At 41.3% G+C, this 23,316-nt stretch overlaps 1 protein-coding gene across 1 annotated transcript in view; it reads right to left on the reverse strand.

The window, feature by feature from the left end:
• smarca2 (SWI/SNF related BAF chromatin remodeling complex subunit ATPase 2) overlaps positions 1–23,316 on the reverse strand; it is a 40,729-nt gene that overhangs the window by 14,951 nt on the left and 2,462 nt on the right. The window contains exons 3-25 of the mRNA XM_008419373.2: positions 22,492–22,624; positions 21,566–22,003; positions 20,232–20,333; positions 19,795–20,041; positions 18,855–18,981; positions 17,568–17,741; positions 17,300–17,473; positions 16,326–16,496; positions 15,156–15,206; positions 14,479–14,609; positions 11,908–11,965; positions 11,625–11,722; positions 11,334–11,481; positions 7,863–8,026; positions 7,256–7,322; positions 7,054–7,164; positions 5,973–6,215; positions 5,433–5,546; positions 4,277–4,381; positions 3,233–3,319; positions 2,854–2,900; positions 1,921–2,087; positions 878–1,041 (exon numbers count right to left, since the gene is read on the reverse strand). Coding sequence (XP_008417595.1) covers positions 878–1,041; positions 1,921–2,087; positions 2,854–2,900; positions 3,233–3,319; positions 4,277–4,381; positions 5,433–5,546; positions 5,973–6,215; positions 7,054–7,164; positions 7,256–7,322; positions 7,863–8,026; positions 11,334–11,481; positions 11,625–11,722; positions 11,908–11,965; positions 14,479–14,609; positions 15,156–15,206; positions 16,326–16,496; positions 17,300–17,473; positions 17,568–17,741; positions 18,855–18,981; positions 19,795–20,041; positions 20,232–20,333; positions 21,566–22,003; positions 22,492–22,624 — 3,321 coding nt within the window. The remainder of the gene's footprint in view (positions 1–877; positions 1,042–1,920; positions 2,088–2,853; positions 2,901–3,232; positions 3,320–4,276; positions 4,382–5,432; positions 5,547–5,972; positions 6,216–7,053; positions 7,165–7,255; positions 7,323–7,862; positions 8,027–11,333; positions 11,482–11,624; positions 11,723–11,907; positions 11,966–14,478; positions 14,610–15,155; positions 15,207–16,325; positions 16,497–17,299; positions 17,474–17,567; positions 17,742–18,854; positions 18,982–19,794; positions 20,042–20,231; positions 20,334–21,565; positions 22,004–22,491; positions 22,625–23,316) is intronic.

Below are 23,316 nucleotides of genomic sequence, written 5' to 3' on the forward strand. Positions count from 1 at the left end.
AGTCCAGTAGAATCAGTTCAATTCAGGGTCAAAATTGCAGCACTTTGTGGTTCTCTGTCTTACTGCACAATGTGAGACAAACTCTGAAAAACCTGTTTCCCTCCTCGCCTGTGGGGGCGCTGCACAACTGAAGGAAAAAACATGAAAACTTTTAAAGAAACTGAGTAACTTCCTCCTTCATGTAAGGTAATGGCGTCAGATTTTAGCGGTTGCAGGATTTCTATTTTGTTTTTGATAGAAAAACCATGAGCCATTGTACCCACTACAGCTAGAGTCGCACATTTGTTTAGGTTTTATTTACCCAGAATGCCTTTCGCTGTAGTCCACTTCCTGCTGTTGAAGCTCAACGATCACATGTTCATTCAAACTGCACCAGAGTTTAATTCAACCAAACTGAGATCAAGGTTTGCAGGCAAACCACAGTTTGTTTTTTTTGGTCTGCATCAGTTTGATTACACATTCTCACCTCAACAAATTAACCAAAGTTTGATTAATGCAGAGTAAACAGGACTGGTGTGAATGCGCCTCTAAAAACAAAGAGTGTAAAACCTTCAGATGCCATGAGAATGTATTTCCTTCAAATAAAAGGCAGATGTTTTAATCCTAAAAATGGATGATTAGGTTTGCAATAAGGCTAAAGGTTACAAAGAATGAAAGAAAACTATGTTTGGTTATGAATTAATGAATCAATTTCAAACAACCATATTAACTCATTTACTAAATTAGCTTACTGCCGAGAGAGTAAAAGGTTCTTTTATAAAGTCAATGAAAGGAAATGCTGTCACAAGCAGAAACATGAGTTTGTGCAAACGGTAAAGTCAGACACACGATAAAAACTGCTTTACTTGTCGACATGACTGTGTCGTGACGGACGGACCTGGTGCGGGTTCCAGTCGCTGTCAAAGATGACGACGGTGTCGGCGGCCTGCAGGTTGAGCCCCAGGCCTCCGGCTCTGGTGCTGAGGAGGAAGATGAAGTACTGAGACCCTTCCTCGTTGAATTTCTTCAGGAGTGCAGCTCGGTCCTCGGATTTGGTGGTTCCTGAAAACAAGGATCTTGTTATTGATTTAAAGATTTACTTTATTTAAACTGAAGCAGAGAATTACAGAAAAAAGAAACAAACCAACACTTATTGGTTTCCGTCACTGGAGGAATGTTTGAGTGAAATTTTACAACGGAATAAATGAGAATAAAAAAATGAATATGTAATAATAATAATAGAAACATACAATCCTTCACATACATAAAGTACATTATTGTGCTCCTCTTCATGATGATATCTATATATTTATACATATACTGGCAAAAGCAGGAATATGTTGTTCTAACTATTTACACTTGTTACAATTAGGCTTATAAAATTATTCACAACTAGCAGCTGCGTCTGTAGCAAGAAGCAATAAATCAATTAACTGCAGGATAAATTAAAAATAAACTAAATAATTTCCTTTTTCTTTCTTTCTACCAAAAGCTGGATGCCTAAAGTTTTCAGTCTGGTGTTTTGTTCTTTTATTCAAGGACAGTTTTGTTTACAGAGACTTCATAATTAATGTTATTTGTTGTTTTTTTATTTTGGATATTTAAAATGTCTCCCAGTTCACGTGTTAAATGTTCATTGGAATTTAAATTTTACTGATGTTTGAGACGTTTTCTTTGTAGCCGGCAGCCATCTTGGTAGGTATCCGTAGCTAACCGTCATGGCAGTTGCTATGACAACAATAAACAAGCCACAAGCTCTTATGTTTCCACAATCTGTCTTGTGCAGGTTGATCCTGACAGCAGCCATTTGTTGACATAAATTTATTTTGCACATTAGTCAAGAGTGTTAATGCACATTCTCTTTGTTAGTTAATTAATTAGTTCACTAATTAACCAGTAAAACACCTGCGAACTCGGCATATTTCACAGGTGTGATCTTACCATCAAGGCGTAGATACTGGAAGTTGCGATAGCTGAAGTAATCCTCCATGATCGTCATCAGAGACGTCATCTGGCAGAACAGCAGGACTCTGTGTCCAGTGGCATGGAGCTTTGGTAGGATCCGGTCAAGGAGCTCAAACTTCCCAGAAGCTCTGTACAGCTCATGCCTGATGGAGACGATGGATGGCGTTAATTATTTACCTGCTCAGCTGCCGTTTCTTTGTAATATAAGACAAATGAAAACGTTTTGTGCTTTTTTTATTTGATCAAACTAATGTCACTTAAAACCAGAGTTGTTTTTTACAGTCACCAGAATAAATTGATATGTAGACATATACAAAATCAGCCAACATGTTTAGTGTTGTAATATAAAATAAACAAATACAAATGTAAATTAATTTTGACCAACAGAAACACTCAGCAACCAAGTGCTAATAAAAATACCTAAATACACAAATGAAACAAACATCAGTTTTACAAGATGTTAAAAAAACAAATATGTGCAGAATCCTGTTTAAATATTAAAGAAAATCTGTCTTTTAAAAATGCTCAGCAGTAAAAAGAAATGCAAATGTCACATAAAAAACCCTAAAACAATGAGCTTATGATCAGGAACATTCTCATTTCTTCCATCTGACTCAGACATCTCCACTGAAGCAGAGACGGTCTGTGCTTTGGTTTTTAGCAAACTGATTAAATAACGGCTCATTAAAGATAATAATAATAATATTAGATCAAACAAAACCTTGAGCCTTTCTGCAGAATATGTCTGGTCAGTCCTACCAAACCCTGTTTAAACTCTGAAAGTACGGCTGCGTTTTCACTCTAGTGCCTGATTGAGCCGTCTTCTTTCACATTCAATGCTTTTTAAGTCAGATGATGAAATGAGCTGTGATGCTGTAGAAAAGAAGAGCTCTTTTATGTGCAACTTACCCATTGATGATGCCATTCGGGTAGCCCAAGTGCTCAGCAAAAGACTCCTGAATCAAAGAAAAAGTTGGATTTTCATTAGGAAAAGGTGTGAAGTCCTAAAAATAAAAAAATATCTGAACTCGGAAGAGCTTTGAAAATACACAACAGAGCATTTTGGATTACCTTGATCTAAACAATGAACAAAGATAACAAACCAAAATGTTCAAGATGGAAGATAACGATGTTTTAACGAGGATCTGACGACAAAACTACACAAACAACTCCAACTTCTAAGACCTCAAACATCCACTGTGACCCGGTGAGCAGACGACTCTACGTGGAGGAAAAGTGAAAAGCTGTAAAGGAGCTGAACATCAGCTCACCTGCCAGCAGAGCTCACCTCTATGTGCTGGAACATGTAGGGATGGTTGCAGATCTTCTTCAGCTGCATGATGGTGTTCATCAGAGTCTTAGCGCCGCCTTTGCCCTGAAGAAAATAAAAATGTTGTTACGCTTTGTTGTGAATTTAGCTAAACTAACAATGACAACAATAACCAGCAGTGACTGTTCACAGCAGCTGCTCTGACAGGGTTTCTGCAGGTTCACCAACTCAGATTTAAGACCATTATGAATATATATATATATATATATTTTCCCTTCTCACCCTCCGTGGGTGGTCAGTTTCATCCTCTGAGCTCAGGTCCTCTACCAGAGGCCTGGGAGTTTGAGGTTCTCCTTCAGTATCTTGCATGTGCCTAGAACTGCACATTTCTGGACTGAGATGTCTGATGTTGTTCCTGGGATCTGTTTGAGCCACTGCTCCAGTTGAGGGGTGACTGCCCCGAGGGCCCCGATGACCACAGGCACCACTGTGGTCTTCACCTTCCAGGYCTTTTCCAGTTCCTCCCTGAGGCCCTGGTATTTCTCCAGTTTCTCCTTTTTCCTGATGTTGTAGTCACTTGGTATTGCTACATCTACCACAACGGCTTTCCTCTGTTCTTTATCCACCACCACAAAGTCCGGTTGGTTCTCCATTACCATTATGTCTGTCTGGACCTGGAAGTCCTACAGGATCTTAGCTCGGTCATTCTCCACCACCTTCGGGCGTGTTCCCCACTTTGATCTCGGGGCTTCCAGTCCATATTCTGCACAGATGTTCCTGTACACTATGCCCGCCACTTGGTTATGTTGTTCCATGTTCGCTTTCCCTGCCAGCATCTTCCACCCTGCTGTTATGTGCTGGTTGACTCAGGGGCCTCTTTGCACAACCTACACCTTGGGTCTTGTCTGGTGTGGTAGATCTGAGCCTCTATTGCTCTGGTGTTTATATATATATATATGTGTGTGTGTGATGCTCTTAATGTTTTTAACCTTTGCTTCTGTCCTTGTAGAGAACTGTGCTGTGAAAACAGCAGGAAAGCGTCATTATGAGGATAAAAGTCACCTTCTTGTCTTTCTCCGAGCCGTCGGTCAGCAGGATGCCTTTCTGCATGTGGCGGTAGAGAACCCTCTGGATCGCAGACATGTCGCATTTTATGACGTATTCCACCTGACGAGTACAAAACAGGAGGGATTATCAGCACAGTGGAGACTTTCTGGCTCAACGGCACAGAGAGAAAACAGGAAACACAAAGTGCAGGAACCAAAACAGTTATTTTGACAACTTCATAAGGCAGTTAGTTCACTCTGAAGCCCAATATGTGTGTTATTTTCCCCAAACTGCACATTCCTGACATGGCGACCCCATCACTGTCAATAATTAACAGCTGCAGCTCACAAGTTGCACAGATCAGCAGTTAAAGGCTGACAGCTTCAGTTTCCCCTTGAAGATCAAAAGTGGCACTAAAAGGTCAGTAAAGACAATTATTTGAAGAGACAGTTCATCTAAGAGACAGCTGGGCAGAGATTCAAATATGATTTATAAGAGATAAAGATCAACAACTCTCAGAAGGGAGCAGGTGCTGCTTGGGATCGCTTGCATCAGCACACCAAAACATTTCGTCACCATGAAGAGGAGGAGGAAAACAATGATGAAGTTTCTCTGTTGAAAATATTTTCTCCAGATTTCAGAAGGTTTTTTTCACCACCACTGATGTCAGAAAGAGGAGGAACGCATCCAATGTAAAGGCAATGACGTCTGAAGGTGGTTTGAGAAACAACTTCAAACGGGGCTGGAGAACGTAGAACCCTCTAAGTGTTGTTTCAGATCAATACCAATACATATTGATTAGTTTTTTTGTTTTAAATATCTGTCATACTGCCAAACTAGCAGAGATTAACTAGAGATTGAGTGGCTAAAGCCTTTCCTCTGCCTACATTACCCAGAATGCCGTGCGGTTCCGGATTGAAGTTCAGTGAAATTGTTGAACATTCTTTCAAATTTTATATTTACCAATAAAAGATAATAAAATTAAAGTTTGGGGATTCTGAGCTCTGGATCATCTCTACATGTCAGAGATTTAATGCCCTTCACTGTCACCCTATAAAACGTTAACATGTCAACAAGCCCATGAGGACGGCGGTGCATCATCGTGTCAGTTAAGGGGTTAAAGGTCGAGCAGCAGTGAACATTTTGCATGTCGTAAAAGTAAACATCTCACTTTCTCGGGCAGCTGAGACTCCACCTCCTTCTTCAGCCTGCGGAGCAGAAACGGGCGCAGCACCTTATGCAGACGGCGGATGATCAGGATGGTCTCTTCCTCGTTAAGGTCAACCTGAAACAGACGAGACGCAGAACCTCAGAGTCCGGCCGGGCAGCCAGTCCTGAACCGACCGAGCCTCTGCACCAGCTGTCCATGTGCATCCCTGGACATTTTGACTGGGGATCCACTTTCATCACTACAGAAAAACAGCTGAGCTAAATTAAAACTTTTTTTTTTAAACAATACAGAATTACAAGTTTATTTGTTACAGCTTTACCAGCATGAAAAACATCTTTAATTATTCAGCCTACGGGTGGGCAATATGGACTTAGAACGTTACTGCGATATTTCGTGGTACTTCATTAGTTATACTTCCTTAATAGAAGAAGAATAAGTTTGTAGCCACAGTTCAAATTTGAAAAGGAAAACTGTTAATTTAAAGCCATTTTAAGGTTTTTCTACTATAAGAGTCAGAAGAGCCTCAGTTGAACCAGTTACCCTCTCTCCAGTCATGGCGAACGGCGCGTTGAACCACTGCTCGAAGGTGCTGCAGCTTTTAAAGATGGTGGGCAGCAGGAAGTTGAGCAGGGCCCAGAGCTCGGGCAGCTTGTTCTGCAGCGGCGTCCCGGTGAGCAGCAGGCGGCGCGGAGCCACGTAGTGGGTGTTCAGCACCTGCGTCAGCTTACAGTGGTGGTTCTTCATGCGGTGGCCCTCGTCCACGATCATGTACTTCCAGCGGATCTGAAAACACCGGCAGCATCGTTAAAAAGCTCCGAAACAGCAGCGGTGAAGAGAACTGAACAGAAGCACTTTGTGGGAAAAAAACTAAATTATTCCATGGCATCAAATTTAGCCCTGAAGTTCTTTGCCTTAGTTAATAAAACATCGTATTTTCCAGACAATACATTGAATTTTTTCCATAATTTTCAGGTTAGGGATGGACAGAAAAAAGACTTTGTCTGCTAAACCTCTGACAGCTTAGCAAGGTTGGATGGTGACTTAGTATTTCAGATATTTAAAATAAAAATAATTATAATAATAATAATTTGTTAATGGCAGATTGTTCTCCATTAACGAATGGAGCCATAAAATATTGTTTTTATATCAGTTATTTTTACTACTTTGGTTTCCTGAGAGACTCAATTTGCATTAGCTGTAAAAAATCATCAGAAATAAATGCTTAAAATTTATACTTTATACTTTAAGTTAATAAATTTGTACAATAAATACTTTTTGTATAATTTTCTGATATTTTTTAGATGCACCTTTTTAAGATGCAAGTGTTTTTCACATTTCTATCCATCAAAACCCTGCTCTCATTCTTAGGGACATCAAAGCTCTGACTGAAGCCAAAAGTTAAATATTGCAAAAACAGACTGATGCTCTTAATGTTTTTAATGCTGCAAAACTCATTATTTCATTCAGGATTCATTTTGTAATGTACAGAAATAAAAACCAAAGAAAAACAACTGAATATAAGAGATTTCTTTTCAAACAGAACCAGTGTGTTTTTTTGAGACAGAGATGAGGTGAAAGCTTGAAAGTTCAGAGCGGTTTCAGCATCTTTGATGTCTTTTACCTTCGCCAGGATGTGTTTGTCCTTGATGATGTATTCATACGTCGTTATGAGGACGTTAAACTTGCCGCTGCGGAGCTGAGGGACGAGACCCCGACGTAGACCAGGAGTTCCCTTAAATGGAAAAGACAGAAAAAAAATAAAGTTGGCAAAAAAACAAAGGAAAAACAGCTCAGGTGAAACAAAACAACAGGTCTGATTTTACCTTGTAAGCAATTTTGACCACAGAAGGAGCCCATTTGTCAAGTTCATAAACCCAGTTGGACAAAGTCCTGAAAAAGAGAAAATGAAACGTTTCAGCTTTAACTTTCATCACTGGATGGTGTGGATGGTGAACCCGGAGCACTCCGTCTTCAAAGGCAGCAGCTTAAATTACTTTAAGAGCCACTTCGAATCAATCATGTGCAAAGATACAGGAAGGAGAGAGGAGAGACACTCGAAGATTACTGCAGAGGATCGGCGACCTAATTGGACGACTTTAACCAAGGTTCAGAGAAAATTGTAGACATCAGACAGAAAGAATCCTCCAAGATGGCCGGAGGATTTCAGTTCACATGAAGACATTTCTAACAAAAGGTTTCATTAAAATTAGGCTCTCCCTCCCTCCATTTGGACTAAAGAGAACAAAAAGGAATCAAGGTTATCTCTGCTGAAAGCATCACTTCCCCCTTTCCAGTTTAGATTTGTATTTGTATAAAATGGTGAAACAATGATTCACCACTTCACTCCAGTAAAACATCCTGTCCTGCTGTGTGTTTGTAGCAGCAGGCTGTCACTGCGACAGCTCTGCGCTAAAGCTGAGGACGGCTTACGAGAGAGGAACGATGATGAGAAAGGGGCCGTTGAGCCTCTTGTGCTCCATCAGGTAGGTGATGAGGGCGATGGTCTGGATGGTCTTCCCCAGGCCCATTTCATCAGCCAGGATGCCGTTCAGGTCGTTGTTGTAGAGGGACACCATCCACTCCAGACCCTGGACCTTAAAAAAATACAAACAAGAAAACATTTCAGACGCCGACACGCAGAGCTGCAAAGTTTCTATCGCAGAAAATGACACTGCAGATAAACCAGCTCTGTTTAGTCCTCTGTAGCTCAACTCTAGTTTGTTTGAATAGAACGTCTGGCTCGTTTGTGGAGGTGTGAATGTGTAATAAGATCAAAAAAGTGAACTCTTTATGGTGAAAGTTTGAAGGGAAAACAACAGAATTTAAATAAAATCTGAATGTCAGTTTTTCTACCCCAAAAAAGATTTTCCCGGTGAGCCCGCTGCGTTTGTTTTTCCATCTTGCTGCGTTTCAGAGAAATAAAGCAGGTGGAAAAATAACAACAAGCTGCAAAATAACAATGAACAAAAGACAGGATGATGAAACGGAACAAAAAGGAGGCCAGCGGCTGCAGAGAGGAGGTCCAATTATAAACCTGGTGTCTCCGATCAGCGCGTCCGTCAGCGATGTCTCCAGAAACAGAAGGCAGCTCTTATATTAGCACAAAAATAGAAATATTACTGCTTCTGTAAATTCTGCAGGTTTGTTATGCAGATCGATGCTGGAAGTGGAAACAAGCGATCCAATTATTGGAGAATCCCTAAGGAGCAGCAGCACCGCTCACAGGAAACCAACCCAACAGTAAATTGGGGGGATGTGCCGAGAGACAACTGGATGCTGAAGGAAAAATAATGTGAGCTGCTCCCAGTTTAGTCGTTCGTCCTCCACCTGAGCAGTGAAACCTCGACCACAGCAGATCTGCTTGGTCACACCTGACTGCCTCCAACAGGTAAAAACTCATTTACAGACACGCAGGACAAGATGGGCATCGGCTTAAACGGCTCCAGAAGGATCCAGATGTCTGACTGAACCGCAAAACATTATGCTAATGGATGCAAACAACCACAAAACTAGGCTACGGTCAGCCAGCTTCGCATAATTTATATGCTAATTAAGAATATGAGGATTATTTAGATGCAATTTTTCCTAAACAAATGATCTGGCTGCTGCTTAACTTGTATTAAAAGCACAAATCTCCAGCAGATTACTCCCTTCATGTTAGAGTTGCACTGAGCAGCCTTTTGCTGAACAATACAGATTTCCAGGTTGTTTGAGCTCTTAAAAGTTTCTTTTAATGTCTAGAGACAGAAAAGCTCATTAGCAAGAAAACACATGAACCGTAAAAGACAGAAATGTGCTGCAGGTTCGTATCTCTGACTCAAACACAGAATGAGGAGATTATGTGACTACAAGCATTAAAACTTCCCCCCAACTTTTATTGTTAAGTTTAAAACTGAATCAAAGATGGAGAAGAAAAACTAAATCAGATTTTAAAAGTATCTGCCTGCTTATCTCTGGTCATCTCATCAAGATTCAACAAAAAGATTCGGGCATCACAAATTACTGTAGCCAGAACTTTAATATGTCAATAATTTAGATTAATTAATTACATAAAATGTAATAATATACAATAAATCATTTATTTTATCCTCAGGACGGAACCTTGTGAATCCAGCATTTCTGGTAGACCCATAAATTTGACGCACAACCTGCATCATCAGCTCCCATCAGTGATGGACGATAAAGCTGCTTCTCTCGGCCCATCAGGGTTAATTTATGCTTCTGAAAGGTGATGTGTGTGACGGTGTTTCAGCAGAGTGGAGGCCTTACTATCCGACAGGATCCGACCTCCAGCAGGACTCCAGTAAAAGCCCAGCAGGGTCTGCAGGCATCGACTCTGGATTCCCAGTTTAGGTTGAATCCTCACCGTCAATTTCCATGTAATGGACATTTTCACCCTAAATGCTTGGACATTAAAGTTAAACAGAAACTATGTGGCTCAGATTTCTGTTACGATCAGGTTGTTTACCCATTTCCCTTCAGTTTGTTCAGGGAGCGAAAAAAAATCAACATTAAATAAATAATTTCTAAAAGCATTTTCTGGGAATTCGAAGTTTGGGTTGGGAAATCTAAGACTTTTAACTTTTGCAGTTCAGAGCTGAAAAACTGCAAGTGGTTCAGTTTTTCAACTTTTAGAAAAGTTGATTATTTTTTTTTCAGTATGAAATTTCCGTTTCAAATTAAACTAAAAGCAGATGCGGCAACATAAGCGCACGCTGCACTGTGTGCGCTGAATGAATTTTAAATGACAGCCGGCTCTTTCACTCATGGAATCAAGACATTTATTTGTTAACTCCAACAGGCTTTTAAAATCCGTCTTAACGAGCAGAAATGACTTCTCCATTACTGTCACCACTGTGTGTCTTTTCTGTTAAGCAACTGTCTTTTTGACCGATTACTGCCAGGACGACGTACGACTCCGTAAAAATCTGCTTTTCCAACGCCGGCGAAGCGTTTTAACAGGAAAATAAGTGGGAAAATGACTGCAGATGAAGCTGAAAGCAGTCTGACAATTTTGGGGGGATTTTAAAATTGAAGACAAATTATTTTAGATTTGTTTTCAGATTTCATGCCTCAGCCGTCTGCTGCTCTTCATGACGTTTGTTACTTTTGTTCTCCTCGCAGAACAGAAGGCTGAGTTCCAATTCACACCAAACTCCCACTTAGAAGGTTTCACTCATAAAAAGGAAATATTTTCTTCATCTTCCCTCTTAATCACTGCTTTGTGTCGTTCTGCGACACAAAAAACCCCAACAAGCCTATTTGAGGTTTGAGTTTCTGAGAAAACATGAAAAGCTCAAGAGGAATCAAAACAGATGGATTCAGTTCAGCCAAGTAAACGGCTAATTTAATCCAAGAGTGCAGATCTGTTCTGTCTAGTTCTACGCTTTGTGCCCTGAGTGACGTCATGCTTTATTTATTTATTTTACATTATATTTAGAATTCCCAATTCCACTTTCTGAACCGACTGAAAGGTTTGTTGGTGTATTTTTCTGGTATTTAAGTGTTTAAGTGTGCTGTACTGCTGCAGAGTTATCAAATAAAAATGTAATTCGGTACATTTATGTCTTCAGAAACGTTTTAAGCTGGTTCAGCTGTTTCAATTAATCAAGTTTAAGCCTCTTTACATAAAAACTCAAAATTACATTTTGCCTTCACCAGAGTCATACACATCAAATATGTTCTCAATGTTTCATTTAATACGGTTCAAAAGCTCTAAACTATAACCAGGTGGGATTTTAGTCTGGATTTAAAGGAACTCAGTGTTTCGGCTGTTTTGCAGTTTTCTGGAAGTTTGTTGCAGATTTGTGGTGGACAGAAACCTCGTGTACCTCAGCTTATCGGCCTTGGAAGTGAAAAAAGTGGATTGGCTCTCAACATTTGAGGCGGTTGGATGTTTACCTGGTACTGTTTGAGCATGCCGTTGATCAGCAGAGACGACTGCTTCTCCACCCTCTCGATGACGGCGTGTGCCACGCCGTAGTACGACTGGGAGCTGGTCTGCCCAGTGGGGACGCTGTACTCATCGTCCACGTCTTGTTTGGCCGTCCTGAACGCGTGCAGAGGAAGAGAACAGCTGAAGTGCTTTCGCTCCCGTCCGACTCTTCTTTAACTTCATTATGCCTGCGTTGGACTCGTGTTTTCTCAGAGCTAAAATGTAATATGTGTGACAATGAAAAACAAATGCAGTACTCGATGATGTTCTTGGTGTTTTTCTCAGCCACTTCGTCTCCGTTGGGATCAGTTTTCTTCTTCTCCTCCGTTTCCGCCTTGCCCATTTCCTCTTCGTCCTGATAAGGCCAAATTGAAAGCAGATCATTAAAACAGAGTCCAAACATATCAAAGGCTAAGAATTAAAACTGCTTGCAGCTACCGCCCCCTGGTGGAGCAACCTGCTCACATACAAACAGCAGGCAGCTGATTCAAAGCATGGCAGAACTGAGGATGAAACATGATGCTGATGAAGGCCACTGACCTCTTCCTCGAACTCTGAGCCGCTTTCCTCGCTGTCTGAACGAGGAGCGACTTCATACCTGGTCAGAACAAAAACGGACACAGGAAGTTTCCACCATCAGCAAAGAGATAAGAAATCAGACAGAAGCAGAAACATCTTGAGGAACGGCTGCACACCGTTTGGTTTAAAACCAGAACAATCTGCATCCAGGCTGTGTGTAGGATAGATCATCAGGTTCCTACAAACTTACTTTTTTAATGTTTCCAGTAAATTTTGTGCCACTCTAGAGATTTAAATACTGAATCATTTCAAAGCTTTTTTTGACATCTCCACTATGAGCTGTTTCAGAATCTGTAACGGCTCAATATTTCACATCTGGTTTGCATTATTCTACAGAAGAGTCAGAGATGAGATTGGTTTCATATTGAAGTATCAGCTGCTCACTCAAAATGAAAGTAATCACAGGCGATTCAATGGTGCACCCTAATAAAAGCACAAGTACATAAAAAGCAGATGTGAAATGTTTTTGTTTGGACTGGCTTTTAAAGTCGACCAATTTTAAATCCAAAGGAAGAGAAATCCAGATTCTGGAGGCCACTGAACAGAACGCTCCATCTCCTCGTTTCTTCACTTCAGCATGGGGAACCATCAGCAGAACCTCAGCCAAACGTCAGCAGAACGCCGGTAGTACTGCAGCCGAACATCAGCAGAACGTCAGCTGAACGCCGGCGGAACCTCAGCAGAACGTCAGCAGAACGCCATCAGCATGTCAGCAGAACGCCAGCAGCATGTCAGCAGAACGTCAGCAGAACGCCATCAGAACCTCGGCAGAACGCCATCAGAACCTCGGCAGAACGCCAGCAGCACATCAGCAGAACCTCAGCAGAACGCCGGCGGAACCTCAGCAGAACGCCAGCAGAACGCCAGCAGAACCGCAGCAGAACGCCAGCAGCACGTCAGCAGAACGCCAGCAGCACGCCAGCAGAACGTCAGCAGAACGCCGGCGGAACGTCAGCAGAACGCCGGCGGAACATCAGCAGAACGCCGGCGGAACATCAGCAGAACGCCAGCAGAACGTCGGCAGAACACCAGCAGAACCGCAACCGAACGTCAGCAGAACGCCAGCAGAACGTCGGCAGAACGCCAGTAGAACCGCAGCCGAACGTCAGAACGCCAGCAGAACCTAAGCAGAACGCCGGCAGAACACCAGGGATCTGCTGTGTACATCTGGCTGCAGAAACGTTCTGAACCGCCTGCGTCTCTGCAAGTCAATAACAGACTCTTAAACAAACCAGAAACCTGTCAGCAGTAATCGGATTACTTTGAAACTGCTCTCAGGAGGTTTTGATGAGGCTTGTGCATAATTCATTTCAATATTCCAATTGTTTTGAAACAAAAGGATGAATAATTATTCCCAGTTCATGACGTGAGACAATGCAGATTAGCTTAACAATGATTAAAAACAAGAATGAAACAGAGACTTTGCATCCAAAGTAAAACTAGATGGTTCTCAAGAGAGGAACCAAAGAATAGCAGTCCAAGCGTCTCCTTTATCTTATACATGCATTTTTGTGGCGCAAAGATAAATATTCCAGTTTTATCTTCATTTAATTGAAGAAAATCCACCATTAAACGGCGTCTCAGAACTTTAACAAACTGTGGAGTTTAGACCTTTTCATTTGGTTAAAATTATGTGACCAACTGAATATCATCTGCATCTCTAACTGAAGACAGGTTCAAATCTTCTCCCTAAAAATATTTAATGATTTCTTTTTAGTTTTGAGTGAGCGCGTTTTCATGAGTTGGTTCTCTGACAGCGAATGTGGTCGATGAGTTGTACAGAAATTCAGATGTGATGAAGTAAAACTAAACACTAAAGGATGTACTGCTAATTTAATTTACTTTGGTGTCCGTCTGATAAACTATTTCTGCTAGAGGACGGTATGGGCAGATTTTCAGCTTGACGAGCGCGTATTCAGTGAACGCGCCACACTTAAAAGACGACACTCTGCGGTGCGGATGCTATTACTGTGAGAAGCCGCATCAAATTTAGCCATTTTCAGGATCAGTGATGCGTTCCAAGTGATGTCAGACGGAGCATAAAGAGGTCAAAGAAGCTGTTTAAAAGGAAACTTTCTACAGAAATGCATCTGGTGCTCATTCAGGCTGATGCTTTTAAACCGAGTTAGATTCCAGCAGATCCCAGGAAGGCTGAACGTAACGCAGCAGAGCTCCGGTTTATCCTTTCTGCCTGTCACAGCCAAAAACACAGTCTGCTAAAAGTCACAGACTGCTCTGGACAAGATTAAAATGAGTCAGGAAAGAACTAAACTTTCCATCTCAAATGCATGTTTAAACATTTTTCAGACTCTAGTCTTTTCCAGACAGCATAAGAAACCTTTGACTTTTACAAACTGAAGCCACTGAAATAATTCAGCAGTAGTAGAGAAACAGTGATCCTGCCCTGGTTTGCCATTTCCATTCATTTCCATATAAATCTGCCCGTTCTGCTCAGAGCAGATGAAGCTCAGCGAAATGTCGTCAAGGTTTCTGCAGCCGATACCGGCTCAGCGTAACAGTACGGCTTCTCACCCAGGGTTCATCTCCAGCCAAGCCTCCAGCTGGCTGGACTTGGGGGCGTCGGTCCCCTGCAGGACCTTCCCAGTCTCCGTCTGGATCACTTTGACTGGCAGCTCGCTCATCTGGCTGCTCTCATCCATTGGCTGCAACACAACGAGACGCTGTGAGCCAAGCAAACGCTACGCAGCTTCACAAAAACTCTGACAGGTTTTTATTTCTAAAGATGCATATGATAAAAAGGCAAACAGGTTAAGACCAAGGAATTAAGCTGTTTGTTTAAAACAGGACAAACAGAAAACTGAAACTTTAGACTTCAGCTCTAAGTAGAAAAATATATTTCTTCCTTGGAGTTGGATTGAAGTCTCTTAATCCAATCGATGCAATATTCCCTGCTTTTCTGAGTTGGTTTTGGTCTCAGCTCTAAACGACACCACATTTAGCTGCTAAATTCACAACTAAACTCAGCAGGTTCACTCATATTGAAAAAAGCTAACGGATCTTTTAAAGATTTATCACTAATGAGAGAAAAATAAAGAATCAACAGTCACTAAAATGTTCTCTCTCTGCTCTGCAGAGCAGAGCTGCATATTCACCTCCAGCAGTACATGACCAACATTTCAGAAAAAAGACAACTTTAATATGAATAACAAAAGGTGGGGAAAAAAACCCATCAGTCGTATTTGACTAACCTCGCCGTCCGGTCCAATGGCGCTGGTACCTTCACCGTCTCCTTCCACCTTCTGGAAATGAAAAAGAAAAACTGCTGAGTAAACGATTCTCACCCACTTCAAAACAAGAGCATGAATGTAAACGTTTAGCTGCTTGAAGAAGTTTTAACAGCTGATAGCCAAAACGTCAACGTGGATGTCAAGCTAAGTTCAGAAAAACTAAAACAAAATTGAGCTTTCAAATTTATGCAGAAGAATAAATGTAGGGGAAGCTAACTGTGCTAGATGTTTTAAAGGTTAGCAAAATGCTAACTGATAAAGGAGCTCTGCTATTAGTGGAAGTGTGCAAAAAAACTGCTCAAAACAAACAAGATTAACGATGTATTTTTAATTTACCGTATTTTCCGCACTATAAGGCTCACCTAAAAACCTTCAGTTTCCTCTAAAGCCGACAGAGCGCCTTATAATCCGGTGCGCCTTATATATGGACCAATATTGAACCACAACAGGTCTAGCAGCTAAGGTAAGCAGCCGCTGACTTCATTTTCACCCGTAGAAGAAGAAGCGCGTGGTGCATGCTGGGATAGTTGTCAGAACGCTGGTTTGTTAATAAAGTTTGACTGACCTATCTACCTACCGACCTGATAATCAGGTCTCTGCAGGTCATTTAGCACCATGTTCTCCACCAACATGCTGTGCGCGAACGGAGACGGGTGACCATCGTTCGGTCACACCCCGGCCCAGTTGCAGAAGGCTCTCCTCGCCGATCCGAGTCAGACCGTTTTGTTGACATTCCCTTTAGTGCAGCTCCATCTAGTGGATGCATAACGTAACTCCAGCCTCTACTGTAGCGTCTATTCTATGCGCCTTATATATGAAAAAAGTTTTAAAATAGGCCATTCATTGAATGTGCGCCTTATAATCCGGTGCGCCTTATAGTGCGGAAAATACAGTATGTTTTACGTAGACAACATCACGGTTAAGACCAACAAATTCATCAACAATAAATAGTTTTGGTGCCTTTTGCTGCATGTTTCCACCTTCTTCTTTCTTTGCCCATTTTCTGTCTGATTACTGCAAATGGAGGCTAATAGAGTTACAGAAATATTTTCTAAAAAAGAATATATATCCTTGGTTTTGGAATTGAGCGCCTTGTCAGAAGTAAAGAACAAACCCAAAACTTCTTCCCACCTTCTTTTTCGTCTTCCTCCTCTTCTTCTCCTTGGCAGCCTGAGCGGCTTTGTGTTCGTACACCAGAGTGGTGAGGTTGGCCACGTATTCATCTGTCTGCTGCAGCAGGTAGGCCAGACGCTTGTCCTTCTTCTGGTCAATGAGTTTCCGATAGCCTTCCTCATCCTCTTCCTGGACAGACGGTGACAGGAGGGGAGTTAGTTCCCCTTCAGACTCCTAATGCAGCCTCTCAAAAGGCCGCAAATTCAAGACGGATACAATTTCCTAATCTCTGTCTGCAAACATCTAAAACTATTAAAAAAACATCCAGGAGACAAATCCTAAAATTTGTCAATGGATTCAAATTATGGCTGTTCTAAACCCTTTTATTAGTAATAGTAATTTCCCCCTTTGGTAGTAACAAATAAATAATTCAGCTCCTTTTTTTAAGAAACTATTTCATTGCTTAAAATACGAACAACTCTCAGTGAGAAATAAAACATTTCATATTAAATTTTAAAAATTAAAAAGCAAGATTAAAATGAGGTACTGCCTTTCATACTACTTTTTTATCTAAAAAAAATTTTTTTTTTTTTAGGTAATCTATGTTTTATTATTTTTTATACATTATTACACTTCTTGACCACCAAGCAACAAAACGGAGCCAGAAGATATTAAGCAAATCTAAAAACGGGGAGGATTATACTCCAAAGCCTAAAGAGAGCAAAGTTAAGTTTGGAAGTAATTTTAAGTGATAAAAGTTTGAAATAATATTTCCCAGAGTGAGCGCTCTCTTTTCGGCGGTGCGTCTTCCTCCACAGCTGCTAACAGCACTTAGCATTTGTCAGCAGCTCACTGGTGGAAGTCAGAGCGTTGTGCAACACAAATAATCTTCCGGCTGAAACACAGCGCGTTGAATAAGACATAATTTAACGAAACCTCGAGGGAAATTATTTGTCTTTGTTCTTCTGTAGATGATGTGGCCACAGACTTACCAGCAGCTTCTTCATCCTCTCCTTCTCCAGCCGCTCCGTCTCCTTCTTCTGCTCCCGCTCGGTGTTTGTGTGCCAGGTGGCGACGGCGCGGGTGAGTTTCTGGATTTTCCCGGACACCGAGCGGTGGTACTCCTTAAAGTCCTTGGCATGTTGGAGAATACTGTTGAGATATTCCTGCAAACCAAGCAACAACGATTAAGCTTTAAAAATCTTCAGGATTTTTACCGTTTCGCACTGAAAGCTAGGCGTTCAGCTCAGACGGCTCAACCTGATGTTTCTGTCGCCGCTTCTTCTCCTGCTCCAGTTTCTGCTGCTTCTCCAGCTTCTCCGTCATGCGCGCCTCCCTGAGCGTCTGCCGCTTGCTGCGCCTGTACGCCTTCGAGTTGAGGGCCGTCTCCAGGGTCGTGTCGCGCCTCATACACGCCACCACATCCTGCCTCAGCTGGACGTTACGTCCGGTTGCATAAGAAAAAAAGTTTCCATCAATGCTTTTTTTATGCACATTATATAAAGTATCACATTCAAAAGGGCTTGAAATTTGAAATAAGTGACTTCACTTCGCAAAATCTTGAGGCTCTCAGTTCTTAGTAAGTCCAAACGTCCATCATTGAGGGGACGACGATTTTTCTGAGATTTATGGTCTATGCTAGTTAGCAACCTGTACTTCCTGTTTATCATAGCCATGCATAACAATGGAGGTGTCAACATTTAACAACCACTAGTTATGTTAATTTTTTATAATACTAACCATATTTCTATAAATGTTTGAGCTTTGCATAGCCTGATTAATGGAAACACGCCTAAGTATCATTTTCTTTTTTCTCTTTTTTACGACGTTTGAAAAGTTTGCCCAAAATTTGTACGACAATTAGATGAAAACAGCTATAGCATAAAATTTTTATCAGTAAAAAGAAATAAAATGGAAAGAGGCATTTCATAATGAAGAAAGTTACAAAAAATATCTAAAAAATGTTTTCTGGTATTTGTCATTAGAAATAAATATGTTAATTCCAACTAACCTAAAACAGAGAAGATTAATCTGATTTAACTTCAGACAGTGAGAAACAAAACAAAATGTGACTTTTTATTTAGTGAAAGTGAAGATCTGGATTCAACAGCACGCGCACGAGTCGCGTGCCGTCTTCCGTTGGAGAAGATCGAAAAGATGACATGACTTTACGTTTTTCCAAACACAAGAAGAAAAAGTGTGACAGCAGAGGAGATGTTTAAGTAAAGCGGGGAAACGGTTGCATTCATGGCTGAACAATCTTCATGCTAGAGAAAGCACTGTAGCAAATGTTTTTCTTTTTCATTTTATGTCCTGGTTTGCAATAAAAACTGTTAAAGAAAAACTTGCCTTTAAGAAAAATGTGTCATTTTTAAATGGAAAATAAAGTAGTTTTTAGTGGCAGTCCTGAAGAAAATCTGATTCATTTTCTTGTAAAAGTTGCTGTTCATTATTTTGTTGTTGTCAGAAAAACAAAGATTTGCTGGATTTCAGTTCCTGTTCCGAACTGGAGGCCAAAAACGTTTCATGTAGGTTCAGCTGTCCTACCTGCCGCTGGAAGTTGAGCAGCCGCAGCGCCTTGAGCTCCACCGTCGCTTTAGTTCGGAGGTCTGGCGGCAGAGAGCCGGGCAGACTCTCCAGTTCCTGGATCCGGTGAGCGATCCGGGCCTGCAGCCTGACGGAGACCATCACACCGTTAAAAAGCCACAGAATACACGTCAACGTTTTTAGAAAACAGAAATCACTAGGAATTATCGCAAGAAACACATTTTCAATTTACGATTATTGCAACCGCTGGTCAACGATGAGAAGGAACAACGGCAGAATGGAGACATTAATCACAGATTGTTGGGGAATAACCGAAACTAAAGAGAATAAAAAACTAAATTAAGTCTGGAAACAGTCAGCAAAAACAGCAACATCTGTAACGCATGTACCATCGTCACAAACTGACCTGTAATCAGATTCTGTTGGCCATGTCTGTTACAGATTAGTTCAAATCCTAATCTGTTGACCTTCAGATGCCAAAACTATATTCATTTCTCCCATGTTCATTAAATTCATCATGACTGAACAATAAATGAACTAAGTTTATAAAGTGCTTATCCAAATTCAGACTAAACAGGACCTCCACCAGACACTTCACCTCCATCACGCTGAAGGGACGCAGATTTGTTTTGTGATTTATTTTCAACTATTTCAGTTTAAACTCCAGAGAATTTAATTCCTCTGATAAACAGCTACATCTCATAGAAATGCATTTTAATAAGCTTTAATGTATGTAATGAATTTTAATGCATTTCAATGCTGCTCATTCTGAGTTTAAAAGCAGAACTCTAACAGTGTGTTAGAATTCTGGAAGCCTTGTTCCAGATCTCCATCTTCATTTTCAGTTTTCACATTTTAGACTAATAAAATGTGATATTTTATATTTTTGTTCCCAAGAAAAGTGAGAACAGTGACCCTGTGGCTCTGGTCCAAACTCTACCTGAACTCTCTCTCCTGCAGGATTCCCACCGGGTCCAACCCTTGGGGCTTCTGGACCGGAGTGATCCGGTTCTGCTTCTGCTGCATTTGGAGCATGGGCGACACCTGCTGCCCTGGAGGGTGAACGGCCCCTGAACTCCCAGGGACGGGGCCCGGGGCCCCTACAGGCGCCTGGGGGGGAGCGGGAGACGGGCGGCCGCTGGGGACCGGGGTTAGGTGCTTCTGTGCTTGATTGTCACTAGCTTGACCTGGAAAAAAAACATAAGACTTTTAATGATCTTGTCCTTCGCTAATCTTTAGCGTGTACATGATGTGCCGGTGAAGGAGCTTTTCTGTTTCACATGACAAAGAGACAGTTTTAACAAATATTTGAGAAACATGTTGCTTATAAAAGCTGCTGAGGCTGGAACAGAAACCGGCGCCAGCCTGAGGACTCACCGTCAGTCCAAGGCTTGGGTCCGGTGCTCTGATTGTGTCCTTGCAGTGCTGGTGTTGGGCAGGGGCTCGATTGGGGGCCGCTCATGGGAGCCATCGACATTCCTGTCAGACATAACCAGTTAGATCCAACACGCAACTGTACAAGTTTTCTGAAAATGTCAAGGTGGGCTGAAGGAAACAGCAACAACCAGGAGATGCTTTCTGACTTTTAAAATAAATGCTGGAGATGTAAAATACCCAGAAAGCTACCAGTTGTAGCCATATGTATTAAAACTTACTTCATTTACTTATGTTCTTTTTTATTATTGCATGCATTTGTGAGTATTTGTGTCATTTATAAAGTGGAAAACAGATAAAAGAAGGAAATATATTCACAAGAGCTGCAAGAAAAATAAATTATTGTTGAAATTAAATAATGTTTTTATAAACTTTAGGTAATAAAAAATGTCTAGACTTATTTCAATACATCAACTAATCACATGATCAATTAAAACAACCAATAATTTCTATTTGCATAATTTATTGTTCTTCTCTTTTCTCTTTCTACCAAAAACTGGTTGATAAAAGTTTTCAGTTTTGTATTTTAGCCTCAACTAAGAGACTTCATAATTCATTTTATTTGTTGTTTCTGCTTATTTATTTTGCATAAATAAAATAAAAAATAAAACATGTTTGTTTTTGCAGTGTTAAATGTTGCAAACACTTTTTGCAAAGTAAGTAAGAGTACATTAAAGACCTGCTGTTGTTGTATCAACCTTCCAGACCTCTCAGGTCTCCTGGTTCTGCATCCAGAACCAGAACCAAACATGGAGAAGGAGCTTTCAGCTTCTGTGCAACACAAATATGAACAAACTTCCAGAAAACTGCAGAACAGCTGAAACACTGAGTTCCTTTAAATCTGGTTAAAGTTGCTTCTGAACCATAATTAATGAAACACTAACCAACATTTTGAAATGTAACGTTTTCACTTGATCATGTGTGCACCGATTTATCGGTCGGTCAATTTATCAGCGACGATTTTCTTAATTTTGGGTGACCAGATGATATTTGCTTGTCCAGCCATGTCCACCTCGGCGAAGGTCTAAAAATCAGGCGCCGTCTCTTCTGCTGTGCAGTGAGAGGTTTGACTGACAGACCGGTCCACCAGGTCAGGTCTGCATGTTTACAGTTTAAGAACAGTCACTTCACTGTCGCCAACTCGGCAACTTTCTTGTTAGATTTTGCAACATTTCAGACTAAAAAAACTGGTATCAGCCAAAATCAGAATCAGCAGATGAGGTTTGGTGATCGGCGATCGGCCAGAAAACCGTCATATTATCCCGTTTGGTTCCTACCTGAAGGCCTGTATGGGCTAGCACCAGATGCTTGCTGCTGCTGCTGCGGCGGCGGCTGCTGCTGCTGCTGTGGTTGTTGTGGCTGTTGCTGCGGTGGCAGCGGCGCCTGCTGCTGCTGTTGCATCGTGGGTAGGCTCCTTTTGCCCTGAACAGCCAGCTGGAGGTTCTCGGGCAGCGGCTGCCCGCGGGCCAGGATCTTATAGGCCAGGATCTGCGCCCTGAGCTGCTGCAGCTGGACGGGGCTGAAGGAGGAGGGGCCACGCCCTGGCTGGCCCATCCCCGACATGCTGGCCATGCCTCCCTGAGGGTCCATGGACATCATGGGGCCGGGCTGGGATGGAGGCATGTGGGGCGGGGTCGGCCCGCCTCCACCTCCGGACATGGGGCTGGAGGCGTGCTCATGGATTCCCATTGGAGATGGATGTGGAGACATGTATCCTAACCCCACAAAACGTTTCAGAAAATTCACAACCATCAGCATGAAATTTGTATTTTACTTATTTTTTTGTGACAGACCAACAGACATCTGCAAGATGTTTAAATATTTTGTTAGATATATAAATGTATTTATTTCTGTTCACTGAAAAAACACAAAATCTTACTAAGTATTTTTGACCAATTTCTAGCGCAAATATCTCATTACACTCAGAATAAGACAAAACTAACTTACTACTAACTTTTCAGCAAGAAACAGAAGCTTGTTTTAAGTTACTGATTTCATAGTATTGATTTAAAAAGTACTAAAGATGATAAAATCAAATGCTAGTCACTCTTATAAAAGCATCAATTATGTAACTCCCATGAACGTACGACTGTGTTGGTTTATCCCATAAAACACCATTAAAATATGTTGCAGATTGTGGTTGTTTAATTTCAAGAGGTGTAAAGACTTATATTTATTTTTTAATAATAATAATAATCTTCACCTTGGCTGTGCTGGTCCAACGGGCTCTGAGGAGGCCCCATGCCGCTGTGCAGGGATCGCATGCTGACACCTTTCATGTGACCGAAATGCATCGCCTCGGCCATCGTCTTATCATTCATGGCCGCCTCCAGGGGCTGAAACAAGACAGAGAAACAGGAGACTCGGTCATGCTGCTCTTCCTGTTTCAAAACGCTGCTCTGCTGGATAAATCTGACTGGTAGTAAATATATGAACAAGTTTTTATAGCTTTTTTTTTAGCCGTTTTGATTGGGGTTTATTTTATTTAATTTTTTTCTTTTACAATGAATATCTCTGCTTTTGCAGCTGGTAGGTCTTTTGCTCTTACTTTTTACATTTATTATGATTTGTAACCATAGCAGCAAAGTATTATTTTTACTACCTTGAGCAGCTAATTAGTGTCTTAAAGGTTCACATAATATCTGAACTACAACCCCAAAAGGAGGCTTCATGAATGCAGAGCAGAGAGAGAAGCAGAGACAACTGTCTTCAGTCAGAAGCATTTTCAGATTTGTTGCAAGACTGACTGCTACTGGAGAACCTTCCTGCCTATAGCATCACCGTCTATGACGACTCTTTTAAAGATACTTGGCTGTTATGAATTACAACATTTAGCTTCCCTTTGGGATAAATAAAGTATTACTGAATAGAAGTGACAACGATCACTTGATAAAAATCTAATTTAGCAGAAAATTTTACTTTATTCCACAAATTGCATCAAAATAACTTGAATTAGCTTCAGAAGTTTTGTCAGAGCAACAACAAAGAAGTGTTAAACTCTCTGTGAGGCAGTAGCAGTGACAGCCGA

Source organism: Poecilia reticulata, linkage group LG9 (assembly GCF_000633615.1).
Source record: "Poecilia reticulata strain Guanapo linkage group LG9, Guppy_female_1.0+MT, whole genome shotgun sequence".
NCBI classification, from domain to species: domain Eukaryota; kingdom Metazoa; phylum Chordata; class Actinopteri; order Cyprinodontiformes; family Poeciliidae; genus Poecilia; species Poecilia reticulata.